The sequence below is a fragment of the Pyrgilauda ruficollis genome, unplaced genomic scaffold, assembly GCF_017590135.1.
Source record: "Pyrgilauda ruficollis isolate IOZ18807 unplaced genomic scaffold, ASM1759013v1 scaffold12, whole genome shotgun sequence".
Taxonomy (NCBI): domain Eukaryota; kingdom Metazoa; phylum Chordata; class Aves; order Passeriformes; family Passeridae; genus Pyrgilauda; species Pyrgilauda ruficollis.
This window is the reverse complement of record NW_024510321.1, coordinates 576,477-600,465: the sequence shown is the minus strand read 5'-3', so window position 1 is coordinate 600,465 and position 23,989 is coordinate 576,477. Positions and strand designations below refer to the sequence as shown.

Here is a 23,989-nt window from a genome sequence, read left to right as displayed (position 1 = left end):
TCCAGAGGATGCTCCCTATAACCAAATGTATCCTAAACCCCCTCCCAGTGCAGGAGCCTCATTTCCTCCAAACAGCAGGAGAACACCCCAAAATCCCATTTTTAAATAAGCCAACCACTACAACCCAAACTGAAGTTTTATGGCCCAAAAAGCCTTGGGGTCTTTTTATTTGGTTTGGGGAGGGGGTGAGGGGCTGTGTGCCTCAGTTTCCCCAACTATAGCAGGATGCAGAGGATGCTCTCAAGAACCAAACCTGCCTTAAACACATCCAGGTAGGCCACCCCCTTTTCCTCCAAACAGCATGAAAACACCCCAAAAATCCCATTTTAATCAAATGAACGTTATCCACAACACCCAAAACCGAGCTTTTTACGCCCCCAAAAAACCTTGGTGCCTTTCTATTGGGTTTGGGGAGGGGGTGAGCAGCTGCGTGCCTCAGTTTCCCCACCCCAGCGGGATCCAGGGGATGCTCCCATTTAATGCTCTAAATGTGCCTTAAACACATTCAGGTGGGACACCCCCGTTTCATCCAAACAGCATGAAAACACCCCAAAAATCCCATTTTAATCAAATGAACGTTACGGGGCTGCGTGCCTCAGTTTCCCCGCCCCAGCGGGATCCAGGGGATGCTCCCGGGGGATGCCGCGCTGCAGAGGCGGCTGTGTCGGAGGGGTTGGGGTGCGGGGACAGGGGACAGGGGGGTGTCCCCGCGGGGGTGGCGGTGGCTGCTGTCGCTTTAAAGGGGCAGCCGCGGCCCCAGCTGATGCGGCGGCTCCAATCAGCGGCCCCGGGGCTCTTGGCAGCCGGAGCCGCCGCCGCTCCGCATTCCTCCGGCTTCCCAAAAGGGGCGAACATGGCGATGGGCAGGATGAGGTGAAGAGGAGGAGGAGGAGGAAAACATAAAAATAAAATTAAAAAAAAAAAAAAAAAAGAGAGAGAAGGAGGAAAAGAGAGAGAAAAAAAAGATTAAACACAGGGAGAGGAAAATTATGAAAAGGGAAATATAAAGGAAAAGAGGGACGGGGATGCAAGCAGCGCTGGCGCGGTGATTTCCTCCCCCCCCCTCCTCCTCCTCCTCCAAAAGGCGAAAAAAAAAGAAAAAAAAAAAAGCCACCAAACCAGCAACCCACCCAACCCACCAATTCCTTGTTTTTTTCATGGAGAGCACAAACCCCAGGCCAGCGGAGGAGGACCGGGACTCCTCAGCGCGGAGACCTTTGCATCAAAATGGTAGAGCCTGAACCCCCCTCCCTCCCTCCATCCGCCCCCCCTTCTCCCTTTTCCTCCTCGCTTTTCTTTCCCCCTCTCCCTTCCCCTTCCTTCCTCCGCGCTCCCGGGGCTTTGCCGACTTCCCAAAGGCCTCGAAACTTGCCCCAAATCCCGGCCGGGGCGGCGGAGGTGGATGCGGGAGGGGGAGGCCGCATGGGCGATGCTGCATCCACGCGTGAGGGGAGAGGGGAGGGGGCCCTGGATTATTTTGGTTTTTGTGGGTTTTGGGTGTTTTTTTTTGTTTTTTTTTTTGGGGGGGGGGTACAAAAAGCGCAGCCCGGCCGGGTTTGTGCTTTGCTGTGGGGGCTGCATGGGGGTGCCCCCTCTCGCAAGGCTGGTTTTGGTGAAAACGGCATTAAAAACGCGCCCCGCTCCCTCACCAGCTTTGGGGTGCCTTAGAGGGGGATGGGGGTGCGGAAGGGCCGTGAGGAGGGGTCGGAGCCCTCCCTCGGGGGTCGCTGGGAGGATCTGGGGGCACGCACACACTTTTGGAGCCCCCAGGCCGGAGGATTCGCTGGGAGGGGGGGGCGCACGAGCTGCCGCTTCCTCGGCCATTCCCATTCCCCGGATGACTCCATCCTTTTGCCAATTCCTGCCCGCCTTCCCCCCTCCCTCTCCAGGCTGGTTCCCGTCGTGGGCCCCCTTTTCCCGGCGGGTCTGGGGGCGTCTTGAGCGCTCCCCAGCATCCCGGAGGAGCAAAGCTGCAGGGAGGGCGCAGCATCCCCCACCTCTAAAACGGGATTTTCCAGTGCTGCTCTTAAAAAATAATGATAATAATAATAATAATAATAACACCAGAGCTGGGGCTCTCGCCTGCAGCAGTGACCTATTTTATCGGCCGGTGGAGTTTTTTTTTTGGGGGGGGCGTTTAGTTGGAGTTGCGGAGGGCAGGCCTGAGCTGGGAAGATCCACGGGAAATCCCCCTGGGATGTGCTGGGATCGCGGCTCCTCGGAGCCTCCCCCATCCCAAAAAGTGCGGGGTTGTGGTTGCCCCAGCGCTGGCTCCGTGCCCGTCCCACCGCCCCGGGAAGCCTCCGAGTGGAATTTGGGAAAGGGGAAGAAAGTGCAGGCTTGGAAAAATAAGGAGACGGTGATGGGTGGGATGGTGGGATGGGGCTCGGCACCCCCCGAGCATGATCTTGTGGTTAAAGTGGTCGGGTTTGGGTTTGGGTTTGGGTTCACTCTGGGCAGTCACGCTCGGCCTGTGAAATCCCGGCTGAAACCACGCCTGCATCCCTTGCCAGAGGAGATGCTGAGCGACCGGGGGACACACCGGGGTGTTTTGGGGAGCCTTTCGTGCCCTGAGGTGGAGATGGAGACACCCAGAGCCCACCCCAGCGAGGAAGACGGGAAAAAGTTGAGAATTCAACCTTCCTTCCACACCCTGCAAGAACCAGAGGAATATTTGCTTTACAAAGCAAAATTCCTCCTTGGAAAGACACGGAGGGATTTATTATTTTTTAATTTTTTTTAATTTTATTTTTTTCCCCTGGATCTGTGGTGAAATCTCGCTGGGTGCAGACCTTCTGCCTCCATCCAGCTGCAGAGTTTCCCTGAGGATGCTGGCTGGGCTCAGCACCGCTCCAGGGGCTTTTCCCGGGGGTGGCCGGAGGGTCCCCTTTGCCACCTGGGCTTGGAATGACGGCGGAGCTTTGTTCTCCCCGGGAGGAATTAACGGAGCGTTGGTTATCAGCAGGCGAGATAAACGGCCCTGTGTTCCCGTCTGGAGCAGAGACATTGTCACCCCCTCCACAAAAATAACCCGCTGCTGCCTTTGGAGGTGGATCCTTTGGAAAAGACAGGGAGAAACGGGACGTCGCTTGCCCGAGAGTTGATGAAATATTGGTTATTTTTAAGATGCAGATTTTTCTGCTCGTGGAAAAATAAGGGAGGAAATTAAAAAAACCAACCCAAACCTTTTGCGGATGAACTGAATGTGTCAAAAGATCAGAGGGTCTTTGAAGGTTTGGGGGGAATTGCTGATTTTCTTGTTCTCCCTCCTGGAGGAGAAAACTGAGGGCTCTCCCACACTGCTGCATTTCAGCCTTTATAGAGGGGACCTGGTGATGGCCCTGACAAAGTGACTCTCCAGGAAGAGCAAGGGATGAAGTTTTTAATTTGCTGCCATGTTTGCCTGGCCCCAAAAATGTGGGTGTCTAGATGCTCCATGTGGTTTGCATCCTAGATGTCCCCTGACATTCCATGGGTCCCTGTAAAACTGGAGGAGTGGAATTTAGTGGGCAGAATGAGCTCTGTGCCTCCTGCCCCTAATTTTTCCTTATTTTTAAGGGAAATTCGTTGTGTTGTTGGGGTGGTTTGTGCAGGGCAGGGGTGGCCCCATTGGGTTTCCTGCATGGGGACACACCTGAGGACTTGTCCCCATGTCCTCTGGGGCTGCTGTCCCCTCTGCAGCCACCTCTCCTGATGGTGAAAACTGGGATGCCTTTAGATGTGGGGAAAGACTGACCATGGTGGCACAGATGTGATGGGTAGAAGACTTAATTACAACAAACTGTCTCTTTTTATTATTATTTTTATGATTACGTCTTTTGCCTGGAGCCAGGGCTGCTGACACCCTGTCTGAGTTGAAGCCCTGCTCCCCGAGCTACAGGAAAAATGGTGATAAAAATACAGATAAAAATAATGCATGTTCATAAAAATGTTAAAGGAAGGATTTGGTGCATCCAGATCCTTGATCTGGGCAACTGGATCTAAAGGAAGATGGCCCATGGCAGGAAGTTGGAACAAGATAATCTTTAGGGTTCCATCCAGCCTAAACCATTCCATGGCTGGATTAGAGGAGCATGGCTGGTGCTTCCCAAAGAGCCCTGATCAAGGCTGGGTTAGGATGGATCTGGAGATGGGGTCATCCCTGGGGTCAGAGCCAGGATTTGGAGAAATGCTCTGGGATGGAAAGTCCTGGCCAGGATGATGGGACGGGTTGAATCTTGGATCTCTCTGGAAAGTTTGTGGCTGGGTGAGGAAATGCTGTGGTTTTAGGCTTTACTGAGGGCTGAGTGTGGGACAAACCCTGCAGGTGTCACATCCCACCAGGCTGCTGATCCACCTGGAAGGTCGTGGTGGCTGCCCCAGGGATGAGCATTGTGGTACCAGGCAGGGGATGCTGCCCTTTGATGTAAACCTCATTCAGCAGTGCTTGGGAGGAGGCTCCATCCATCCATCCATCCATCCATCCATCCATCCATCCATCCATCCATCCTGCTGGGGATCCCCTTCCTGCATCCCTGGCTGCACATGGCAGTGGGTCCCTTGGGGTTACGATGCCTTTGGGCTCTGCACAAGCTGCCCTCCTGCACCCATCCATCCCTGCTCCTGCACCCCTCCATTCCTGCTCCCAGCACTGAATTTGGGGTTCCTGGGGGGATCCTGTCAGCTGTGGGGGGCTCTGAGCCCCGCCTGTCCTGTTGCATCCACGCCCTCCCGCAGTGGCAGTGGCAGTGGGGACATCCCTGGACTCTCTGGGGTGATGCCTCCCCCCGGGCTGGGCAGTGGTCTGGAGCTGGCCCTGGGTGCAGTCCCTTGGCCGACAGCCCGTCTGGGGAGGTCAGCCTTGGGTTTTGTCCTCGTTTCCTCCCTCAACCTTCTCTCTGCTTGTTTTTCTCGGGCAGGAGAGGGAGGGGACAGTGGCTTTGCGTGTGTGCGTGCGTGTCCCCCAGGCTCTTTCGCCCCAGCAGTGACTCTGTGGGCAGTCCTGCATCCCAGAGATGGAGGGCAGCATCCCATCCCATCCCATCCCATCCCATCCCACTGATCCCTTCCCATCCCATCCCGCTGCCTGCTCCGGTGCCAGCACAGTGGCTCAGGGACATCTCCATCAGCCGGGTGTCACTGGCTGTGCCAGGCACTGGCGGTGCCCCCGTGGCCTGGCTGTCCTGTCTGCCCTCAGATTTTGCCAGGGCCATGCCAGCTCTGCTGGAATCCACCAGCATCCCTTCAGGATTTAACCCCAGGCCTGGCTTTGCCCGGCTCTGGAATCACCTGCAGAGCTTTTGCACCGCGTGTTGGCTCTGACTGAGCCACACCTCTTTCAGCCCTGACTGAGGGGACAGGGACACACAGAAGGGTGCTTCCATCCAGGTTTTGGTGCCTCTGCTCTTCTGGAGGGATTGGGATTTGTCCTGGGATGAAAATAATGTGGCATTGCTGAAGCCTGTGTATTTGTGCAGCAGAGGCTGTGTCTGAGCAGGGGATGGGGCTCGAATTCCCGTGTTGGGATGGGCTCCCAGGGCTTGGCACTGCCCTCTCTGTCACCCCTGGTGGAACGGAGGGACAGTGTCCTCGATGCCATCACGGTGGTGGCATCCCCCAGGAGCAGCATCACCTCGCTAGGAATATTTGGGGATGGGGTGTGACACTGGGGTTGATCCATCCATCCTTGGAAGTGTCACAGTGGCTTTGCAGCTCCGTGTGCAAAAGGAAAGGTGGAAAGCACCCAGAGCAGCTGATAGGGTTTAAAATTTTTTTTTTTTTAAAAGCACAAAGCCATTAACCCTCTGTAGGCTGTGCTGTTGGGAAGGCAGAGCCTGCTCCCAAGTGGATGAAGCTTTGTGTTGCTTATCCCAGCTCATCCTGCTCCTCTCCCCATGCTGCTGATGGCGCTTCCAAAAAAACCCCAAATGAACCTTTTCCCCTTTGCAAAGGTGTCCTCTTGGTTGCAGGGAGACAGGGGTGGGGGAAGGAGTAGTCCCTGTTCCATTCCACTGGAACTGATGAGCCTGGTGCTGCTTCCTGGGAAAAGCATCCTTGAGGCAAAGCCTGTAAATGCTGGATATCATTAATAAGAAATTATGAACAACCAAGAGAGAGGGGGAAAAAAAGCATCTGACTGTCCCACAGCTGGACTGATGCTCTTCTTCACCCAGCAGAGGCTGCGAGATGTTTTTTGGGGTGCCCAACACGCCGGGATGAGCCAGGCTCGGGGAGCATCACTGAGCCCCTTCCCCTCGCCTGCCCTCTGTGGCTGCACATGGCTCTGCTTTGGGCACCCCGAAGCCTTTTAGGCAACACGGGAATAAAAAATCATCCCTCGGGATGGTGTCAGCGGCATCCCTCAGGCCGGAGCGGGACGGGCACATCCCGGCGGGCAGGATGCCGGCGGTGGGCGCTCGGGGCCGTGCCGGCCGGCGCCTCGCCAGGCGGGGCTGTGGCCGGGCTATTGTTTTCCCTTCCTGCTTGTTTTTCCGGACAACCCTCTCGTTATTAAATAAAAACACCCGTCGGAGGAGCGAGCAGACCCCACCCCCAGCGCGGTCCCGTGCCGAGAGCACCCACGGAGAGCTCCCCGGGGAGGGAGGGGACAGCAGAGCGGTGAAGGTAGGCGACAGGAGAGGGACAGGAGCTTTGGGATGTGCTTTATCCCTCTGCCAGCTTCCCAGGCACGGCCGTGCTCCAAAAGGGGTGGTTGGGCAATGGGATGTGCACGGTGCGGGCAGCGCTGCTGGGCTGCTGTATCTTGGTTTGGGGAGCTGTGGAGAAACACATCATTTTGATAAAAAAATCTTCTGATGGCCTCAAAACCAGGGAGAAAAGGCTGAAGGTTTCATGCAAGGGTCTGGAAGGCAGAGGGCAAGTTGTAGGAGGCCGAGGATTAAAAGCGAAAGCGTGAGTGTTTGGGGTTGTAACGATGCCCCTTTGTGTCGTCCGAAATTTTCACAGACTTTTATTCTGTAAAAATGGGGGTTTAATGCTATTTCTTTCTTCAGCAAAAGTCAAGTTTTGACATTAAATAGTTCCAGCCAAGCTTTTTTGTCCTGAAGTGCAGCAATGTCCAAATTGAGAAGAGGGCATGGGGGACTTCTTTTTTTTGAGGAGCAAGTGCTGACATAGTATTTAGCTCCTTATTAAAGCACTTTTCTTTAATGCAATTTAATACTGAAGGTCAACTATGAATGCTTTGGTGGTTGGAAATGATACAGAAAAGCAGATTGCTTTTGCAGGGTGCAGGTGGAAATGGAGCTTGGGTTCCACCTCCTGTGCTGGGATTTTTGGTGGTTTGGCTGGAGAGAGACTGCCCTGCCCCAGTGACCACCAGCATCTCCCTCTACCACCATTCCTTACTCATCCTTTCCTTCCATCCCCTGCCTTTGGGGCTCCTCCAACCCCCATCCCTCTCCCCGAGCATCCTCCCCATCCTCTGGCCGTTCTCTTGCCCCAGCAGCTGTTTTGGGACAGGACTTTGGCAGCACCACGTGAAAACTCTCTTAAAATAGAGCTGGAGGGCAGCGTCAGGGCGGGGAGGGCTGGCTGGAGGCGCCGCCGGCCCCTCGGGGTGCGGAACTCACGGCCACGCTGCTTTCTAATAATTTTTAGGGGTGTTTTCTGCGCTGATGATGCCAGAACCTTGCTTTGAGATTGGCAGTGTGTGGTGGGGCCCCGCAGTTTTAGGGTTCACCCTGGTTTAGTGCATCCAGTGAGCTGCCCAGGTGTGCAGCAGGGGATGGAGATGGGATGGGTGACCTGCTCCTGGCCCTGGACAGAGCCAGAGGGGCAGGGTGCTGATGGTGGAAAAGAGCAAAACTCATGATTCTTTTTCTTCTTCTTTTTTTTTAAAATATGTATTTTAATATAAGAAATATTAAAAGGGATATATATTTGAAATATTTGCATTTTCCCAGAGCAGGAGCCCTGGATTTAACCCTGCCATTAATCCCCATTAGTCAGGCTCCTCCGCTCCGCTGGAGCTGCAGGGACGGGAGCTGCCGGAGGGGCATTTTGGGGCAAGTTGGGGTCTTTTTGGGGATCTCACCCCGGCAGGCGCCTCTCGTCTCGGCCGGGGCTCTGGCTCCGGGCAAGCTCACGAAAAGCATCTGAGAGCAATAAAGAGCAAAAGGCTCCCGCTGACAAGCCCGGGCTGAAGTCACCGGCGGGACGCGGCCAAGACACGCATTGTCCTCGCCGCTGCTGGGACTGATTAGAGCCGCCTGGCAAGGAGCGCCGCTGGGTGAGGGATCAGCCCCCTTTGCCAAAAATCCTCCATCCGGAGGGCAAAAAAAGCCGGCTTTTGTTTTCCAGGCTGGCCGATGCCGCCCCCAGACCCGTTTTTTCCCCTATTTTGCGCCCGTTCCTTCGTGGCTGTGCCTATGCCAAGCTTGGGGTATCCCCGGATCCCTGGAGGAAAAACCTGAATTTAGGGATTTTTTTCAAGAGAAAACCTGGCAAACAGCTAACTGCTCTGCTGATTTCCTGCTGTCTCTACAGTTTTTTGATATTTATTATATCCTTAATTATTTTCTACGTGTCTTTTGGGGGGGGGCGCTGAACCATCCAAGATCTCATCAAAATGTTCTTGGCAGTCGTGAGAGGCTCGGGAAATGTTGAGGTGGATGGATGTTCCAGCTGGGATGCAGCATTTTGTAACAAGTACATATATAAAGAATGTTCATGTATTTATATATTTATCTATTTTTATATAAGTAGTTTAACTATAGTTTATAATATTATAGTTTAGTTAATATATAATAGTTTAATTATATATAAGCATGAATGTATAAAATATTGAAAATACTAAATATATATAAATTATAAAAAGTATATAAAAATATGTAAACACTTTTCCTACCTCTTTGCCCTGCTCCAGGCTGCAGAGCCAAGAATTTGGAGCAGAACTGGTTTTTCCATGTTTTTCCTGGGTGCCAGCACTTGCTGGGATTCTCCAGGGCTATCAGGACCATACAAAACTGAGATCCCTATTGGTTGGATGGGTTGGTTGTGGAGCAGAAATCAAATGAAAATGAAAAAATTTGGCAGGGAGAGGGAAGAGTTTTTTTGCTTGTTGGGAAAACAGAGAAGAAAACACCCTTTTTATTATTTAAACATTTTTGTCTGTGTGTCCTTTTGCCTTTGGCTCACCAGAAAAAAAAAAAAAGACAAACAGAACATGTCTTGCTGGAATTTGTGTGTTGATCAAGACTTGCCGTTTGTTCCAGAAAAAAATGGGAGTTGAAAATCTCTCTTTGGAGCAGGAGGTGCAGGATAAACCTGGCAGGTTGAATCCTCCCTCTCTGGCACCGTTCTGCACCATGTCCTTGGTCACATCCTACAAAGGTCAGGGAAGAGGGTGTTGTGGGGTCTGGATGTGTCTCCATCCAGGATTTGGGTGTTCAGCAAAGGAACCAGAGGGAAAGGGTGTGTCCCACCTTCTTTTAATACAGGACACAGGATTTAGGGCATGGGATATCCCTTGGATTTGGGATGGAGCAGGCAGACTAATCCTGGGGTTCAGGTATGACCAGGAGAGGGGATGAACACCAGGGATGGTCTGGAGCGTGTGAAATACGTGGGAGTTGGATTAAGTACCCAGAAAACTCAGCCTGGGGAGGGTTGGCAGTGCAGCATTCCCCAGCCTGGGGTTGCTGCTCCCTGATTTGAATTTTTCCAGGTAGTGCCTTTCCCCAGGCAATGGAAAATGAGCATTAAAAAGTGCATAAATCATGCCAATGAATCCAGCTGTGAGTGAGCTGCTGTCGTGAGCGAGAGCACGCAGTGTAGTTCAGAAATATCAGAGGATATTGGGCTTTGTGTTATTATCTGCAGAAGCAGGGAGCTATAAAATCCTAATTTCATTTTATTTAGGGGGTTACATCTCAGCAGGTGCCTAAAATTGGCTTCCTGCTTGGGGCAGATAGCCACCTGGATCTCCATCCTGGTTCAAGAGGTCAAGACATCCTGTGTGACATCTCTGAGTGAGTGTGGACACCTGAGCCTGCCTTTGGACCTCCTCGGTGGCCATGGTGCCTCCTACCCACCTTGAAGGGATATCAGTGGGTGCTGTTGTGGCTCTGACCTGTCCTTTCACTGGGCCCTCTCCTCTTTGGTTGAGTCTCCTGGACTCAAGCTGGTGGTGGAGCTTCCTGGTGTTCCAAAGCTGGGGCTGGTAGTGGAGCATTTTGGTTGACATGTCCAGGCTGCGGCTGGTGATGGAGTGTTTTGGCTGGTATCTCCAAACTGGGGCTGGTGATGGAATGTTGTAATTGGTATCTCCAAACTGGGGTTGATGGTGGAGTGTTTTTGTTGGTATCTCCAAACCGGGGTTGATGATGGAGTGTTTTTGTTGGTGTCTCCGAACTGGGATCGGTGATGGAGTTTCTTGGCTGGTGTCTCCAAACTGGGATTGATGATGGAGTGTTTTTGTTGGTGTCTCCAAACTGGGATTGGTGATGGAGTATTTTGATTGGTCTCTCCAAACTAGGGTTGGTGATGGAGTTTCTTGGCTGGTATCTCCAAACTGAGGTTAGTGATGGAATGTTTTTGATGGTATCTCCAAACTGGGGCTAGTGATGGAGTATTTTGGTTGGTATCTGCAAGCTGGGGCTGGTGGTAGAACTTCATGGTTAGTATCTCCAAGCTGGGGTAGGTGACAGAATGTTTTGGTTGGCACCTCCAAGCTGGGGCTGGCAGTAGAGCTTCTCAAGTGACATCTCTGACTTGGGGATGCATGGACAGGCATGGATGGCATGGCCAGAAGGGTGTTTTTGTGGGGAAAGAGCCCTGAAAGATTTTATTTCTTTCCTCCCCACAGCTGATAGTCGAAAAAACGACTGACTACCCTTCGGCTGAGTACTCCCTGGTGGAGGATGTAGCCCTCCACTTCACGTGTTTGATGGACAGACTGAACGAGCAGCGCCTCTTTCAGCCGGACCTGTGCGACGTGGACATCGTGCTGGTGCAGCACAAGAGCATCTTCCCGGCGCACAAGGGGGTCCTGGCAGCCTACAGCCAGTTCTTCCACTCCCTCTTCACCCAGAACAAGCAGCTGCAGCGTGTGGAGCTCTCTCTGGAGGCCCTCACGTCGCAGGGCCTCCAGCAGATCCTCAACTTCATCTACACCTCCAAGCTGCTCGTCAACTCCTGCAATGTGCAGGACGTGCTGAACGCGGCCGCCGTGCTGCAGATGAACAACATCGCGTCCTCCTGCCAGGACCTGCTGGACACGCGCTCGCTCAGCCTGGCCACTGACATGGCCCTGCCCGCCGAGGGCTGCGCCGGACCCCCGCCCTACTACTGCGAGATCAAGCAGGAGGTGGACGCTCCCCACCCCAAAATCTACGCCCGGGAGGGCAACGACCCCTTCTCGGTGCGGGTGGAGGATGGGACGGGCAGCGGGACGCTCCCCCCCGGCCCGGCCAAGCAGTACTACAAGGAGGAGAAGGATGGAGGTCCTGGTGCTGTCTGTAAGATGGAGGGTGAGGAGTCTGAGGAGGACCTGGACAGCCAGGGCTCCTACAACCGGGAGCAGATCATCGTGGAGGTGAACCTCAACAACCAGACTCTCAACGTCTCCAAGGGCACAGAGGGGAAGGCGGCCGCCAGCGAGGCGGCCGTGATGGGGCGGCCAGACGGGGATGGGCGCGATACGGAGGAGGACGGGGAGGAGGAGAATGAGGAAGGGGAGGAGGAGGAGGAAGAAGAGGATGATGCAGAGGTGGGGGAGGAGGAGGAGGAGGAGCGCAGCGAGGAGGAAGATCTGGAGGAGACGACGGAAGAAGAGGATGATGATGATGAAGATGCCTCAGAGATGAAAAGGGAAAAGAGCGGGCAGCCCCGCAGGGGCAGCCGGGCATCCAAAGCCACTAAACCTGCCATGGCAACCAGGTCCCAGGAGATGGCCAAGGTGGAAGAGGAGGAGGAGGAGGAAGAAGAAGGCCAGAGGGGAAGGAAGAGAAAGAAGGAACAAGATGGCTTGGGCCAGAAGGTGAAGCTGGAGGAGAAGCAGCATTATCCGTGCAAGAAGTGTCCCCGGATCTTCAACAACCGCTGGTACCTGGAGAAGCACATGAACGTCACACACAGCCGGATGCAGATCTGCGACAAGTGCGGGAAGCGCTTCCTGCTGGAGAGCGAGCTCCTGCTGCACCACCAGACCGACTGTGAGAAGAACATCCAGGTGAGCATGCATCCATGCAGGGCATGGATCCCACTGGGGTGAACATCCCACCAAGGGGGAAATGCCTTACGCCACGTGGAGCATCCCACTAGAGATGGATGTCCCACCAAGGGGGGAATACCCCACCAAAGTGGATGGATGTGCCATCAGGGTGGGGACATCTCACCAAAGGAGGAGCATTATTGTGTTTGCAGGGATCCCCGTGGCAGGGAGGAATGATGAATCTCACTCCATGTTCTCAGAAGGCTAATTTATTATTTAATGATACTATATTACATTAAAGAATACTATACTAAACTCTACTAAAGAATACAGAAAGGATACTTAGAGAATGCAAAAAAGATAATAATGAAAACTCATGACTCTCTCCAGAGTCCTGGCACAACTTGGCACTGGTTGGCCAATAAGACAAAATAACTCACACCAGAATCCAATGAAACAATCACCTGTGGGTAAACAATCTCCAAACACATTCCAAAGCAGCAAAACAGAGGAGAAGCAAATCAGATAAGAATTGTTTTCCTTTTTCTCTGAGGCTTCTCAGCTTCCCAGGAGAAAAATCCTGGGCAAAGGGATTTTTTCAGAGAATGTGAATGCCACAGGGCATCCCACCACTGTGGGACATCCCAGTGAGGGAAGGTCATCCCAGGCACCACGGAGGTCGTCCCGTGCAGTTACACCATGGGATGGGCTCGTGCTCAGATAATATTGATGTTGCAGTTGGCACATGTGTAGTGGTTTTGGTTGTTAATTTGAGATTTTGAGATTAATTTGAGATATGAAATTTTTCTTCTATATGCAAAACCAGCACACTATGGCAGTTGGGAGGGAACCTTCTTTCACCCATGACTTGTATTCAGACTCAGCAGGGGTCCCACAGTGGCCTGGAATTAGAGGATTTGTGCCAGGGGGGCTGTGGCTTCCCCTTGGCTGCCTGGGTGGAAACACGGAGTTAATTTTTAAGCAGTAATTTTTGAGCAGTAATTTTTCTTTTGAGTTTATTCAGTTAATCTGGATAAAACACTGCGAGCCCTTGATGGAGACAAGCTCCAGCATTCCCACCCAGGCTGAACCCATTTTAGCTTAATTTGAAGATTTGCTGACAGGAGTTAAAATGGTTTTAATCTGCCTTTTGTGCTTTTTTTGTGTGCATTAGCAAATTTCTGAGTGCGTTTGACATCCACGCATGGCTTGGGCTTGGTTTGGCTTTCCCCTGTGCTAATGAGATCCTGTGTTGGCAAATTGACTTTGTTAAATCAGTGCAATTTTAGGGGGATAGGGAGGCACCCAATCAGAGCAGCAAGCACATGTGTTCCTGAAGATCCCTCCAAATTCCCATCTCCTAATTCCTGATGAGCTGTTTTACAGGATGCTGCTGCTAATAATTACAAATATACCAATTCATGGAGAGCTTCTCCCATCACCCTTCCCACCAGCGACCAGATTGTGAATGATCTCACAGCTCTATGAAGGTAACACAACCCAAGTGCCACTGGAGCCCTTCACTGATGACATCCCAAATAAAACAGGGAATGAGGCAGATCTTGGCAAGTAGGGAACACAGAAGCAGGAACACTCTTGGCTCATAGGTGAAGCAGTCACCCTTTGGTGCATCCTTCTGACAAATTCACAGCTCTGAAGTTGCTTTTTTGGGATGCTTTTTCCCAGAATGGATGAATGTAGCTTCGATACCTGCGTGGTGGTGGCTGTTTCAGGACCTAACATAAAACCTGGGCAGTTAAAAAGGAGTTTTACCAGAATGTTTATTCAGCTTCATCTGCTTTCTGGGTGGATAACATGGGGCTGTCACCTCATTGCTTGTTTTTTGTTTTGCCCCCTCCTTTTTATCCCTTTTCCAAATAGTTTTGGAATAGGATGAACCACGACTGTCTGTATAGTGACCTCCTTCTGCAGAAAAAGGGATCATTGTCTCCCACTTAATTAAGCATTTTCAATTTTACAAATAGCCAAATCCACTCCATTTGCTCTGATAATATTTAATAACTTTATTAACATCCCATGGAATTATGTCTGGATGGAAAAGGATTTTTTTTCAGCACTCTACCTATAACAGTTTTTATTTCTTGTGTTTTAATCAGATCCATGGAGGGACTATCCATCTTTTCCCACTTTGGTCTGCTGCTTTCTTTCCCTCTTTCGTCCCCAAATTTCATCCATAAAGCTTTAGGATTTAAGAACCATCCTGCTCTCTGTGTTCATTCCCCATCTCCATAATGTGCATCCTACCTCTACCACCTGAAAAATGATTCATCCTTTGCTTTATTGAGTTGTCCCTCAAACTCTTTTTATTGCCAGTTTCAGTATGGTTTTCCTTTTAACCTGCAAGAATTTATATCCTCATTTTTCCCCCTCATTTGGACATTATTTCCATATTTTTTGAGTGATGATTTTCAGCAGTGAGCGAGGACACACAGAACTCAGTCCTCCAGAGTGTTTGGTCCGAGCCCTGGGGGTTTTTCTACCTCTGCTGCTTTCCCTCTACCTTTCATTTTGAAATTCCCCTGCCTATTTCATTTTAAGCGGAGAAAATGGATATTGATGTGTCTTTGATATCAGGCTCTAGTCCTGAATTTGCCCTGAAATATCCCTTAAGACAGAGATAAAGCTGTTCTGATCCATGGAAATACATACTTGGGGACAGTAGGACTTGGGAGGACTGCTCATGTTGACATTTGAGCATGGCAAGATGAAGATGTTGAGGCTTGAGAATGGCTCTGTGACCCTAATTTTTTCCTTTGGGGCACCTAAATATAAATACAAATGGAAAAATACAGTGACTTCACAGCATAATGGTGTGTTTTCCATGGTATCACATCAAAATTTGGTTGAGGCCCATCAAGGAGCATCTGTTGCTTTGGAAAGGAGGAGAAGTGGAGGAATCCCTCCCCAGGTTCACTGGTACAATTCAGCCACGTTGTTGCAAGATGCCTTCAAGGCATGAATTATTTTCTCAACAAATCTGCAAGGCGAGAAGGGGTGGTTTTATCCCTGTTGACCAAGAGGAACGTGAGCCATGGAAAAGTAAAGGGGAAGGAGTTGACCCTTGGCTCCTGGCATGGTTTCCTTGGTGGATATTCCTCTCCTGTGTTTCCCTGAGCACTGAACTGGTCTCACATGCTTCCAAGAGGTCTCACACGGAAGCTGGAGCTTCTCCTGGGAATTTCCAGAGGAACATTGGACTTGTTGGAGCTGAAGTGATTCTCTACCTTAACTTTTTGGGGAAGACTTTGCCTGTCACATTGTTCTCCAATTTTTGTGCTTTTGGATACCATGGAATCATAGATCTGTTTGGAAAACCAATTTAGTGGTGAAGTAGCCATAATATCTGCTGAAGACTGAAGTTGTACTGCCCTGGATAGGGATTCTCCTTCTTTCCATAGTTTTTGCAAGTTTCCAGTGCACAGAGGGTTGGGTTATTTTACATAAGATCTTCATTTAGGAATAAAATTCCCAGCTGGGAATAGGGCATGAGCTGTTGCTTATCCAAGTTCTGATACAGCCATTGATGAAGATTTCACATCCTTCCCTAGAAGGTCATTGCCCCTTGCTCAACCCATGGTTAGAAATACAAAGTTTGGAGGTTTTGAAGTGACAAGGTCTATATCAGACTTGCTGGTAGTTATGATTTTTGATATCAGCTGTAGCTTTCGCCATGATGTTCTCTTTCCATGGATGAAGCTGCTTCCCTGACCACCTCCTGTGTCCTTGCAGTGCGTGACATGCGGGAAGGGGTTCAAGAAGCTCTGGTCTCTCCACGAACACAACAAGATCGTCCATGGCTATGCAGAGAAGAAGTTCTCCTGCGAGATCTGCGAGAAGAAGTTCTACACCATGGCCCACGTGCGCAAACACATGGTTGGTGAGTGTGGGAGGCACCACGGGGAGATCTTGTTGGGGGTGTTGTCTATCAGTTTGGCAATGAAAGGTGTTTTCTGTTGCTGTCATGTTGTCTTACTCTTGGGTGAGCTTTCTCACATCCCCATCTTGAAATATGGCCTGATATTCAACACTGAGCCAGTGTCTGCTCAGTGCTGGGTTTGGACGTGGTGCTGGGGAATCCCATTTATTTTATTGATCAGAAGTGATCAGAGGAAGGTTTGAAGTGTAACCAGTGTAAAAGGACCAGACCACACAAGTGCTGGGCTTCGAAAAGCCAGTTCCATGTGACAACAGTGGTTGGGTTCCTGGGCCTTGGAGCCACCAAAGAGATCCAAAAGAATGGGGGTTTGGAAGGGAAATGCTTGAAACGTCACTGCCATATATCTTCCAGAGATCCTTTGGGTTTGCTGGGGTGGGCACTGGGAGCCAGAGCTGGGGTGTGGGGAGATGGATGGTGGAGGTGTGTGGAGGCTGCTGACCTGCACTGTCCCCCCCAGCACACACCAAGGACATGCCCTTCACCTGCGAGACCTGCGGGAAGTCCTTCAAGCGCAGCATGTCCCTCAAGGTCCACTCGCTCCAGCACTCCGGGGAAAAGCCTTTCAAATGTGAGGTAAGGCAGAAACACTGATCTGGGGAGAGATCTTCCACTCCCTGGGGCTTCCACTGTGCTGTGTGCCACTGCAGCTGTAGGGATGATCCCACGCTTTTCCAAACTTTGCATCACCTCCTGGTCTGAGAGTCCCTTCACCTTTATGATGAAACTTGTTCTATGCCAGGATCTGTCCCAACAGATTGCCTGGACTTTGCACCCACCCAACCTGCAAACCTAGCTGGGTATGTCCCAAAAAGCCTGTTTTGGGGGGGTTTCTTGTGGGGGTAAAAAACAGGATTTCCTTGCTGCTGGTGATTTGAGGGAAATGTGGGGACATTTTGAGTGCTCATCAACAACTCCTCGCCCCCACAGAACTGCAACGAGCGCTTCCAGTACAAGTACCAGCTGCGCTCCCACATGAGCATCCACATTGGCCACAAGCAGTTCATGTGCCAGTGGTGTGGCAAGGACTTCAACATGAAGCAGTACTTTGATGAGCACATGAAGACGCACACGGGTGAGACCCGCCCCTTGCCTGGCCCCAGATCCCTGCAGACAGGCTCTCCCTGGAAAGAGTGATGGGATGGGGGTAACATCTTGGGGTTGGGTGGCAGGATGGGGTTTTGGGGGAGCACTGATAAGGCCCCAGTCAACTCATTCAACAAGACTTTTGGAAAGGCTTGCAATGGTTCATGATCTCTGAGATGGACACACAGGAGAAATACCAACAAGGTCTTCTCAAGAGGTCAAAACAACACAAAGGTTTGCTGGCAAACTTGAGGAAAACCAGGGAACTTTGGCAAAAGGTTTAGTACAGCATTCAACCAACATAAAACACTTCTCAGGGCATTAAACTTGGCCCATTCAACTTAGCAAACTTTAAACATGTTTGATGTTGAGGTACTCAGAATATTCCAAGGAGAGGGAATTAGAAGAAGAAAGAAAGACAGAAAAGATACAGAAAATCACATAGAGGTAGCACATATAGGTAGTTTGTAACACAGGCTGCCAAGCCCTGGGTTCAGACAGAACTTCCAAGAAAAAGGTAGGGTCTAGATGAATGTGATGGCATGGTGTTTACCTTTAAATACCCCTTGGTCCTCAAAGGCCTTTCTCCCACATGGAATTTCTGGTCATTTGGCCCTCAGGGGGTGGATTAGGGGAGAGTGGAGCATTGCCTCCCCGTGTGCCATGACTGACAGACACTGCCAGGCTGGGATACAGGCTCTGGGGCTGGGATGTGGGGCCGTTCACTGCCTCACCAGGGCAAGGCACACACATGCACCCCAAAATATCTCAAGACATGAAATCTTCCCAGTCTCTGAAGAGACTAACCAGCAGCTTCTCGCCCTCTTCTCCCACCCTCAGGGGAGAAGCCCTACATCTGTGAGATCTGCGGGAAGAGCTTCACCAGCCGCCCCAACATGAAGCGGCACCGCCGGACCCACACCGGGGAGAAGCCGTACCCCTGCGACGTCTGCGGCCAGCGCTTCCGCTTCTCCAACATGCTCAAGGCCCACAAGGAGAAATGTTTCCGCGTCAGCAACCCCTTGGCTTCGGACACGGCCGTCCCCCAACCTGCCACCAGCCCGGCTCCGCTGCCCCCCGGCCCCGGCGTCTCCCCCCTGCCCCTGCCGCTGCTCCATCCTCTTCCACAGACCCTCCCTCCTCCTCCTCACCTACCACCACCCCCTCCCCTGTTTCCCGCGGGGAGGATAAATTCCAACAACAATTAGGTGCCCCACCCCTACCCCGGCCACGCGCCTGCACGGACTGCTCTGCCCTTCGGGAGCGCCTTTCCCCCGGGGAGCCAAGGCTTTGCTTGCTCTCTACCCCCCTTTCCTCCTCATTTTGGGGTTGTTTTGGGTTTTTATTGCTTTTTCTCACCCGTCATTCTCCGCAGAGAGGGGGAGCAGGAAGAAACCCCCCACACCCCTCCCCGAGGAGCGTGGGTGTTGTGGGGGAAACTGCCGTCCGTCTGTAAGGGTGTAGGTAAAAGGTGTCACTCTCAGTTTCATCTTCCCATACGCTGGCATCACCTTCCTGCTGGGATGCTGGTGAGGCTGGGAGGAGCAGGATATCTGGGCTTGAGCTTGCTGGCCGGTGCATCAATGTTTTTGAAGCCGAATTCTAGTTAGTGGTGCTTGAATCCCTGTACTGTAAAGCTGGTCTTTCAAGTCAGGCTCTTCACCCACGGGGTTGAAAGCTGGGCACCCCAGGCGAGCCTGTCACTGCCAGCCCCAGTGGCCCGTGGCAAGCGAGCAGATGTCCCCATTGGAAAGCCATGAGCACGCTCTCTTTAGCAGCCCTCCACACGTCTTCCGTCCCTACAACAGATTTTCCTCCTCCACAGGCAAAAGCACAAACACCCACCTTGCATCTCGGGGCATCTGCAACTCGCTGTCGGTTCCGTTTCGGGGTGCCCTAAGGGAGCTGGGTTCTGGTGCGCCCTTTCTGCTAATCCCAGCAGGAGCTGGGCTCCTGGGGATGCTCTGGAGTCGGGGAGCTGTTCCTGGGAGAGCTCAGGTACCTTTGGGAGCGGCAGGAGGGTAGCCTGGGACAGAGGAGCAGGACGCTTCTGTTTCTCGGCAGAATCGGCCCAGAATAGTGCCTTAACAATCTGAACAAACCCCAGAGGGATGGGTGAGCTCAAGGTTGGTCCTACTGCAAGGTTCAGAGCTAAAGCAGGACCATGGGGATGATGATGTCCCAGTCTCCAGTTTGTTGCCTGCTTTGCTCTCCCAAGCTTCACTTCTTGTGGTGCTGGTTTCCGTTGCCCTGTCCTGGTCTGGGGGGACCAGAGGGGACCAGTGAGGGTTGTGGTTGTTTTGGTGATGCCCTGTGATGTTGCTTAGTGCTTGTTGAAGATGTTGAAGTCGAGCTGGTCTTTGGTTTCACTTGCAAATAATAAGGCTGGCTTCATGCTGAGGAGGAGGAGAAGAGGAAGGCTTTGTTGTCATCTTTTTGTTGTGCACTGAGGTCCCAGCAGGGTCTCTCACTGCTGTGCTCTGCCCCAGGGTGCCATGCATTGTCCTGACCATGGCTGTGGGGTTCCTGCCAGGGGAAGTCAGAGAGCACCCAGCATGGGCAGAGAAGGGCTGGCAAGAGGTGGGGGGTGTTCCAGCTGATCCTGTGCTTCTAAAACCGGTGTAGGTCAGGTCATGGATGAGGTGTTGGAAGCACTGTTGGTAGGTAAGAAGGAAAGAGGTCACTGAGTGGGCTGCAGGAGCCTTTTCTCATATCCAGCTTGTGCTGGGTGACAGCAGAGGGGGGACAGGAAGCCTGTGAAAAGCCTTGGTGCTTCGTCTCCTGGACCAAATCAGCAAAGCAACTGGGCAGCATTTAGGCTATCCCTGCAGAGATGGGAGGATTCTGTCACGTGCTCAGGGGCTTTGCTGACTGGGGACATGCAGGAGCCTGACAGGGACAAGACCAGGGAGCATCTTCTGTTCTCCCGAGTGCTCTTTGAGGTGTCTGGTGTCACCTCCTGCTGAATGGTGCCCCACTGGTGCCCGACTGATGTTAGCATTTTGGGGCCACAAAGTCCCTTTCATCTTCATGTTGGCTGGGATCCTGTGGATCCCCAGCGTGGCTCTCAGTACCAGTGAGCTCACGCCCATCTTCATCTGCTCCGAGAATGAGGAGTTCGCTATGGCAGAGCTGCCTCACCTTATTGACCTTCTCAGGTGGGTTCCAAAGGCTTCTCTGCTGCCCCCCTCCATGACCCTGGGGCTCGTTGGGATGGTGCAAAGCCTCAAACACACCTGTCAGGGATGAGGGCTTTTGGGTCTGAAGGGACCATGACCCATACTGGAAGGTGTTTTTTTTTGGAGAAGCATTCAGTGAAACCCGTGGAGGTGCTGGAGTGGTCCATGCTGTCTCCTCCTCTGCTGCCTCCCAGATCCCATCCCCTTGGGTTTTCTTTCCCCTGATGTTCAGCCTTGAGACAGGATGGGAGCGCTGTGCCCTGAGGAGGGCTCACCTTATTTTATGGTTTTCTGTCATGGAGCCCATCAGCTGATAGGCTTCCCCCAATGTAAACATCCATGCCAACATTGTGCTCCCTTGTTCCACTCTCCTGGAGGTGGCTTTCCCTGTTCCCATCCCAGTTCATCCTCTCCCAGTGAGGACCTGCCACCCTTGGACATCTCTGTGAGATGAGCGCACTTCCTTGAGGCTGGAAGCCCAGCGGAGAGCCCAGTGACTGATCCCAGCCACGCCCGATCCCCTTCGAGAGCCTGCTCGTAGAGCCACTTGGAGACGTTGAGATGTGACCATGCACACAGCACTTTGGAGAACCAGATCCCTGCTGCTCCCTCCCCTCTCCAAGGCCTGGCTAGTTCCCAGGAGTCCTACGAGGCCTCTGAGCCCTTTTGTCTACACCCTGACTCAGCCCCAGTTGTGTCTCCATGTCTGGTTTTCGTTCATGTACTGAGAGCTCAGACGAGTCGCTCCCGCAGTGCCTCGTCCATCCCGGACCCATCCTGGCCGGCACTGTTGCACCCCTCGGGGTTAGACAGGGCAGGAGAGCTGGGTCCGTTATTTTCAAGCTTTTTATGTTTTACTTCAATTTTTTTTTTAATTTTTTTTTTTTAACTCTTGCACCTTAATCTCTCACATCCCTTCTTTGACAGACCGCGAGGGTGGAGAGGGGCTTGATTTCCATTACGCAGTTCCTGATTACGCCGTAGCGCAACCTTCAGCTGACAGCTCTTCCCACACACCTAAACCCCAGACCTGTCTGGGTCAGAATTTTTTCCCCCCCCCGCACTCCACCCTTCATTTGAACTTTGGGGAGGGAGGGGATCATGTGGGGAGGGTCACTTTTGGTTTAAATATCCCAGGAGCCTGGTAGCACAGACCAGTTCGCCTCACGTATCCATGAGGCACGGCTGGCCCTTCGGACCACAGCCATAACCCTGGCGCGGTGGGAAGGTGATGGATGGGTGGGAATGGCTGTGACAGTGCAATAGAGACGAGCATCCGCTGCTAGACAACTCCTCTGAGGTGACTCTTGGTTTGCCTGAAGTCAGGAGGGAAGGACAGACGGACAGACGCCCTTTGTTCACACGGACGGCGAGAGCTTCCCCACATGCAGCCCTGCCTAGAGACACGGAACCACGACGGGAGTTGGGTTGAACTTACAAAGGAGGAAAATAATAATTTTTAAAAAAAAGAAGAAAGAAAAGATAGGAATAAGAACAACCTCTGTAGCATGGAACTTGAAGGAAATGAATGAAACCCCAAGCACTTGCCTCAAAACTAGTTTCTCATGCCTGGTGCTTGGCTCTGAATTATTTTACGGCATTCAGTATCAGTTGCCCAAACATGCCAAGTTAAGAGTGTATCGGTGGCTCTACAAGTGTGAACAAACTAAACGAAGCACTTTATTCTGTATAGATTAAGGGAAGGCGGGGAGGGGAGGGGAAGCTTGGATGCTTTTCGGAAGCGTCTTAAGTAATGTTCTAGGAAATGTATTATTATTATTATTACTTTTTTTTTTTTTATGACCATGTGTAATCAATATATGTTTATCTTTAACTCCAAGTACAGCAGTTACTCTCTTTGGGATGGTGTGAGGAGGGGGAGGCTGAGATGGTTGGATTACTCCATCCCCGTGGGGCCAGCTGAGGCAAGTCATTGTCTACCGCAGGAACGGGCGAGTCTTGCTTCGTCGATGGTCCCGTTGGCCAATGTCCAGGAGGTCCCAAGAGGTTCATCAAAGCCACCTCCCAAGGCACAACTCCCAGTCAGACATGCCCATCCCGAGCCATCTTCTGCCTGGGGGTGCTGGGGCTGCTCTCTGTGCCGCCCACGAGCGCTACAAGTCACGGTAGGGAGGCTGGTTTGGGTTGTCCCTTGAGGCCAGGTCTTTGGCCATACTTTGAAATCTGCTTTTGGCCTCTCACCAAGGCACGTTGGGGCTCACTGAGCTCTGAAATTGGTGAGAGGTCAGAAATGGACCTTTCCACTGCGTTCTCCCAGTCTGGAAGTGTTATGACTGTTACCAAAGAGGTTGCAAGTGGAAGGACTCAATCAATAAACGATTTGTCTTTTATAAAAGAAAACCGAAAGCTCTACCACTTTCTTTTGTTACCTTAATTTTGCTTTATCTTTTTCTTCCCTCCTCCTTTTTTTTTCCTAATTTTTCTTTTAAAAGGGTTTTTTTCAGGCAACTGTGTGAGCAGTCAGAGATGGGGAGGATGAGGAATCCTGTGGAATGTTGACTGCTGCCACTGCTTCGCATGTACAGGCTCTGTGTTGGGTTTGGTGGGAGGTGTGTGAGTGTGTGTGAGACAACTTGACTGCTGTGGGGCCAACAAAAAAAGAGCTCTTCAGGGAAGGGTGATGAGTGGATAGAAGAAGGAATTCAGTGCTTACAGCCCTGGGGTAAGGACTAAGCTCCTCGTCCTACTGGCTCCATCAGGTTGGTGTGAACTCTTGAGTAGGGGCTCTCTGATCTCTGTTGGCAGTGGAGAAACCAAGGAGCACATCCAAAAGCACCCAGTGCCTTTATTAATTTAAAATGGAGGAGAGGGAACCTCACCACCAATATCAGCATGGATATTGGGAAAATAATGGAAGAAGAGATGGTTTTCCCTCAGCCTTTGGATGTAGTCTTTGCCATGTCATTATCTATAGGGAGACCTGTGCCACTGAAGCTGTTGCATCTGAGCCAGGAAACCACCAGGCAGCAGGGAAGAGTGATGTCTCTCTGAGCATTCCTGGTGGCATTTCTTATCTGATGGCCTTTAAACTGACACAGCCTCTTGGAGGTGTGGAGGAGCATCCCCAGGCCACACCTTCACTTGGTGACATCCAGCTTTGCCTCCTTCCTCGGACCAGCGTGTGCTGAGATTTGCCTCTTGTTGCTCAAACAGTGGGATATTTCAAGTTCTTCTGGGTATTTTTATACAACAGCTATTTTTCCTTTTATAGTTTCCTGCCCTGTGCCATTGGTGGCTTCTCCACAGCTCTGTAATGGATGTGAACCACACATGAGCACTGAACTCCAGTTTATTTGAAACACCTTGAGCCTTTATCAGGGACCACATCACAACAACTCCTGGAAGGTCAGCAACATTCTCCTGCTGGCTTCATAAAACCCAGAATTCCTCCAGGAGAGCCAAGAAATGTGGCAGGATTAAACCTCTATGAGGATCATCAACAACTTCCCAGGCTGCATTCGGCAAGAAAAGCTGAAGCAAAGGTCAGAATCACAGAATCATTAAGGCTGGAAAATACCTTCAATCACTGAGTTAGCCTTTGACCCATCACCACCTTGTCAGCCAGACCAGAGCACTGAGTGCAACTCCCACTCA

The 23,989-nt window shown here is 51.7% G+C and overlaps 1 protein-coding gene across 2 annotated transcripts; it reads left to right on the top strand.

The window, feature by feature from the left end:
• Positions 1-831: 831 nt before the first annotated feature.
• Positions 832-22,214, top strand: ZBTB47 (zinc finger and BTB domain containing 47). Of its 2 annotated transcripts, none has more exons than XM_041487188.1 (6): positions 832-1,230; positions 10,808-12,172; positions 15,905-16,052; positions 16,570-16,685; positions 17,040-17,184; positions 18,036-22,214. In XM_041487188.1, exons 1-6 carry the CDS (start codon positions 1,228-1,230, stop codon positions 18,401-18,403), a joined length of 2,145 nt encoding a protein of 714 aa, XP_041343122.1. In that variant the 5' UTR covers positions 832-1,227; the 3' UTR covers positions 18,404-22,214. The 2 variants fall into 2 exon arrangements, with proteins under 2 accessions (XP_041343122.1, XP_041343131.1); XM_041487197.1 differs by lacking the exon at positions 832-1,230 and adding an exon at positions 6,503-6,603.
• Positions 22,215-23,989: the final 1,775 nt, after the last annotated feature.